Source organism: Antedon mediterranea, chromosome 1 (assembly GCF_964355755.1).
Source record: "Antedon mediterranea chromosome 1, ecAntMedi1.1, whole genome shotgun sequence".
In the NCBI taxonomy this organism is placed as follows: domain Eukaryota; kingdom Metazoa; phylum Echinodermata; class Crinoidea; order Comatulida; family Antedonidae; genus Antedon; species Antedon mediterranea.
The window spans coordinates 32,844,390-32,850,743 of NC_092670.1; the positions used below are offsets into that span (position 1 = coordinate 32,844,390).

Below are 6,354 nucleotides of genomic sequence, written 5' to 3' on the forward strand. Positions count from 1 at the left end.
TGGAACAATGTTGAGCTAATATTATTAAATGGTATATTATGTAGGCCTACACTCCGTCACTCACCAGACGCCTGTGTCCAGGGGACTATTTGACACGTGTGCATAGGCCAACACAAAACAACCAAAATAAAACTTAAGCTGTAATTTGTTAAACAAATTGTGTCATATTGTAAATTATATAAATTAATAATTATACAAATATTATCAATAAATGTAAACATTCAATTAAATTATTGTTGAGCTTATATTATTAAATGGTTCATTATGTACACTTCGTCACCCACCTCCACACGCCTGTGTCCAGGGGACTATTTGACATGTATGCATAGGCAAACATAAAACAAACAATATAAAACTTAAGCTGTAATGAGTTAAACAAATTGTGTCATATTGTAAATTATATAAATTAATAATTATACAAATATTATCAATAAATGTAAATATTCAATTAAATTATTGTTGAGCTTATATTATTAAATGGTTCATTATGACACTTCGTCACCCACTTCCACACGCCTGTGTCCAGGGGACTATTTGACATGTATGCATAGGCAAACATAAAACAAACAATATAAAACTTAAGCTGTAATGTATTAAACTAATTGTGTGTTATTGTAAATTATATAAATTAGAATTATACAAATAGTTTAAATTAATAAATGAAAACATTCAATTCAATTATTGCTCCCTCTATTGTAAAGTTCTAAAAATTGAATAACACCGTTTTAATATTAACGCCCTCTTTAGTGGAGCACGAGTTAACATACGTTTTACAGAAACTCAATCAAACTCTATTAAAGTATGAACAGTACTAACAAAACATCTCTGATATTGATATTATCATTTTTGGCAGAAATTAATTGTGCTGTACAAAACAGCATTAATAGGCCTATAAACAAAAACAGAACACGCACTCTAAAATTAATATGATCGTTAGTAGCATTAATATATCGAAAATGTTACTGTAGAGATACAGTCATGTGTAAGACTTCATTCGCCATAATCTTGTGACATTCATTATACGCCTAATTTGAATACGTGATTCTAAAATCGCCCTTACGAGGCCTATTTTAGTGATAGTACAAACATGGTGAAAATAAACCCTGGTACGAATAGGTATGTCAGAACAATAAGGATATGATCCGTACAATGTACAATCGTCTAGCCATCGTACTACCGAAACACTTGTTAACAATCGAATACATGTCACAACATTTGATTATAAATGATATACTTTTTTCCAGACGTTTCCAAAAAATAAAATGTAAAGATGACTGATCAATATTCTCTATACATTTTTCATTAATTTTAGGAACTGGATACATTTACAGTTGTTCTGACTTGTGTATTGTTGTTTTTTTTTGTGGTAATTTTGTGTCATGTGCTGCCGTTTGGTTTCTGTGTTATTTCTTTTGAAATTATGTTTGTTTTCCTGTCTATTTCTGGTTAAACATGTCGGCGTTTAGTTGTGTGGGTTGTCTACCATTTTCTCCATTAAAACATTACTATTCGTCATTCATGATTAAGCACTAACGGGGGTAAAAACAATTTTGAATGTCATTTTTTTTTCAGTATTATTTTGAATTATCAAATAAGAATATTTTGGCAAGTACAGAACTGTAGGTACTGTTACCTAATTATAATAATTACATTAATTATTATTGTTATAATTAGCTATAGTATATATTTCTTTTGATGTTTTTATTTTTGTTTATTCATTGCCAAATCACAATTTGTTTCACTTATTTTTGTTTTTAATGATTTATCCAATTTTCCAAACAAAATTAACCATATAAATGGCAACGCACAGAATATAAATGAACAGAGGTTAGTGAGTGTGGCCGAGCGTTAAGACAGTGGAACCGTAATCCATAGCCATAACATCGGCAAGGTTTCGAGGCTCACTCGCTCCATGGTTCTGGTGGTATAACAAGTCTTCTCGGATAAGATATAAACCGTAGGTCCAGTGTACATCTGGCTCATGTGCACTTTAAAGAACCTAGTACATCTTCCGAGACGAGTAGGGGGTTACCCCGGTGTACTAGTTCATACACACACACTGTCGTGGACAGACGTAATGGCGCCGTAGTTGGCTGCCGATGACACGATGTGACCCTTATATTGGGAGAAGAATGTTGTTTGATCACTTGTTGCTGAAATTGGCGCTTTACAAATTCGTATATATTATATTATATTATTATTATTATAAAATACTAAACTAATTAAATAATGTTTCAATTATTTATTATCATTTATTGCTAAAATATTCAACTCATGATTCCTTAACTTAAAGCGAACAAATGATAACAATGTAATGTAATAAAATCTATTTTACTCTTGCATGCTAAAATAAATATTGAATTCATAGTTTTTCTTAATATATTTATTTATAAATAGACGGTCCTTGTCACTGACAGACACTGATTACAAGGAATTTATTTTTTCCCCACAGATAGGCATACTGCATATAGACCTACTCTATAGGCCCTACTGCATGGGTCTCACTGTATAGGCCTATTACAAATAAAGCTGATCATTGTATCTCGTATCGGTATACCACAAACGGATATGGAGCATTATTAAGAAAACATCGTGTACTTGTATACAATCTATTCAGAACGTTGTACAATGTGTTACAAGACCTGCAAATGAGGTCAATTATTAGAAGGTCGTAAATAATAATCACACATATTTAAGAGCAATTAGGTCAAATGATATATCAATACGATGACACTAATAATATAATGGAATAGCATTGTTTAAGTAAACTTATGTCATTAACCTTATAAGAAGAATATTTAAAAACATGTTTATTATAATTTAGGCTTCTGTAGGCATTTGTTTGTCGTATCAATTTTATCAAAAGTAAAATTTAAAAAATATTCCTATATTTAAGTTAGCTTTAAGTTTGTGATTGGTCAACTCACTACCCTGTGTTGCGTCCACATAAGAACCATTATTTTCTCTTTTTTTTAAATTTTAATTTATATTTGATTTATATATTTATAAATGATTGTAGATATTATTTTACTTTAATACCCCTTAATGCGTTTTGAATACCCGGAAGTAAACGTATGGATTACGACGGATACAGGAAGCAATTCAAAAACGTACTTCCAGACCAAGTCTGTAACCGCTCTCTATAATAATACTGTGTTCAATTTGTTTAAAATTCCAGGCTTTACACAGGCTACACACAAACAATGTACTCAATACTGCAAAATACGTGTATTGTACTTTTTCTATCAACACTGGCCCACTGTAAGTTACATTGTTCAAAGGATCCAGATAATCTAATGTTAGGAGACTTTGTTACTTTAACTTGTAAGAAAGATATCATTACCGAAAACGATTCTTTTCGGTTGGTGTGGAAATCACTAAAAACACAGGCGATTAATACCGATAGTTATGTCCTTTCAACGGGACAGACAGCCAAATTGGTCGCTAAGGTAAAACTTACCGAAGAAGATAATTACCAGAAGTTCACATGTAAAGAAAGGCGGGATCAACAGACAGCAGATATGTGTGAGGTAACACCGTTGAAAATTGCGTCAGAGGTAATGGTTACGGCTTCACTACAGCCCACGTATCAAACAGCAAACGTAACTTTTTCTTGTGAAGCAAAAATGTTGCCAATTGTTTCAAGATATTCGTGGAGTTTTGATGGAAACTCGATTCAAGATGGTGGACGTTTTCAAATATTAAATGGTGGAAAGACACTTATTGTTCAGAATGTATTGCTTGATGACCACAAAAAGATAGCAACCTGCACAAGCTTTAATCGACTTGGTCTAAGTAAGTCAGGCTCAAATATTGTTATGATAGATCCTGAAATGATTCCCCCTTCAATGATAAAATCTGACAAAGACTTATTCATCCTTGGTATTGGAGCTGGTTTTTCAGCGATGGCTATCCTTGTCGTTATATTCTGCATCGTTGCTGCAATTGTAAAGAAAAATGCCAGAAAGAATTCTAAACCTCTTACTGATTCCGATGAAGATGAAGAAACAGCATGTAAGGCAATCGATGGCCATACGAGGTCAAAGTGCAATCCATATGCGTCTAGTGATCTAGGAGTTAGTGGGCCTACATCGATGTCTGAAAGATGTCAGGAGAAAGAACGCCAACTTGACCTCGAGGCAGAAAGTGACCAAGAAAGACGCTATTTTACGTTAGAAAAACCAGATGCTGAGAGTTTCAGTAAGCCTGAATCATTATATGCTTCAATCGAAGAAGAACGTTTATAAAATAATATTTATGTTAATGTTAATCAAAATACAAAAAGTGTCTGGTACTATTTGCACTTTCAATCCGAAACTGCTTGATAGTGATTTTTTAATTTGTAAGGTTATTTCTACAATCAAAACTCAATTTTTGTTTATTATAGAATAAATAATTTTGATAATAGGCCTATATAATAACTTTTTAATAAAAAGCAGATGATGTTTGAAATAAATAAGAAATGTAAATTAACTACTGTTCATAACTAGTATGAGCATGAATTATTTTAAATTAATAGTAAATATTAAATAAAGGGTTCAGTTTTATTTTAGTAAAATTTGACTAAAGTTATCAATGTATATAATATAATGACAATATCATTACTATTAATATGTTTTGTAACAGTCAGTCTGTATCTGCCCTGTTGGCTTGGGTATTAAGTGGAAACAATACTAAGGTCGAAATTCTCCATAGATCATCTTTTCATTTCTCAGACAATGTCTAAAGTTTAATATACATCAATTGTGGCTTAGGTTACCATAATATAACATTTATAAGTTGTAGACGTCTGTCATAATATTGTTCTCCTAAATTTTAATTTGGAATACATGAATTATTAATATTAATACCGTATATATATCATTATTCGTTAACAACAAATTTGTATACCATTATAAATAAAGAAACGAATGTACCGAACTGTTATTAGGATTAAATGCGAAACTTAGATTATTAAATTTTCTCAATGTTAAATTTATTTGTAATAAAAATTGTACTAAACTAATTAAATATTACAAAATCAAACCGTGTATCATTTAACTTTATAATTTTGTTATATGTAAGCCTAAAAAATGCAAATGCATAGATAACAATATTAAGAAAATGTTATGAAACAAAGCGAAACAGTTAAAATAACAACATGTAATGTCGGTGTTCTTGACCTTCTATCACGTGATATTAATAATCCCGTGGTCGTATTCACCAATCACACTTAAGTATGATTATTTTACTTAATTAATAATATTTCAATAAAGTCAATAGGTATTTTAGAATGGTTGGTATTTGTAGGTACCAGAAGTTTTTCAAATGTTGAATTTGTGTGAGTGGTAAATAAGTGGTTACTTTTATATGAACACAAAGAACAGTAACACCAGTGCACGTTAGTAAACATTTTTAAAATGTTGTACCGTAAACTAGAAGCATAATTTCAAGTTTGACTAATTCCGGGCATTTTAATATCCAAAAGCTTTTATTTTTGGCGAAGTAATCAATGCTTTATTTATGCAACTATGTATTGGTATTTTTTTTAATCATTTTTTTTACTGAAAGTTAAAAGGTTTATACAATTATGACAGACAGTGAATATTCAAATCACCTATGTTAAAAAAATTGCTCTTCGATACTGAACAATCTTTTCACTCTAACTTTCAGGCGACAACTTGTAAGTTTATAATTAAAATGCCGTTGACAATTACATTTATCATAATTAAAAGCAATCAATTTGCAGGCCTATTATTTGCGTGCGATAATACATGTAATCACTTTATATAAAGCCCATAGGCGCTAATCGGTGTGTTGAATGACGATCAAACATGAATAACAGGATAATCATGATAATGAATTACATCGTGTGAATGCACATCGTTTTTCACACATCCCCGTTATCCCAAGGGAGTTAAACATACGTTCTTAGTAATCCAGAAAAAAAGAGGTAGCCGAAGTTATGTTTTCCTCCTTTTTTCCTATTATGATATTTATTTTTTTCATAAGTAAAAGTGGCAAATAGGATTAATCAAGCCCGAAACAGGTTGTTTAAAATTTGGAATATCAGATTACCGTAGATATTGGCTGAATTCAAGCTTCTTATAAAAACCTATTCACTGATGTTCATCGTACATAATATATACATTTAAAATAATTATAAGGAGTAGATGTACGAGTGGATGAAATATATATTTAGAATGTTACGCCAATACATTTTATGCCCCACTTATTTATACAAACAATATAAGTAAATCAAAATACACGCAGAAATACAGTAAAAATATATAACATGAAGACTAGTTAAAAAATCCCTAATCGGCTCTATTTTTAAAAAGGTTCCCTTTGTTTTAAAATCTTCTATATATTTAC

The 6,354-nt window shown here is 30.8% G+C and overlaps 1 protein-coding gene across 1 annotated transcript; it reads left to right on the forward strand.

The window, feature by feature from the left end:
- Positions 1 to 2,402: 2,402 nt before the first annotated feature.
- On the forward strand, positions 2,403 to 5,632 carry LOC140049219 (uncharacterized). The gene is made up of 2 exons (XM_072094058.1): positions 2,403 to 2,653; positions 3,179 to 5,632. The coding sequence occupies exons 1-2, from the start codon at positions 2,649 to 2,651 to the stop codon at positions 4,245 to 4,247; spliced, it is 1,074 nt and encodes a 357-aa protein (XP_071950159.1). The 5' UTR covers positions 2,403 to 2,648; the 3' UTR covers positions 4,248 to 5,632.
- The last annotated feature ends 722 nt before the right edge of the window (positions 5,633 to 6,354 follow it).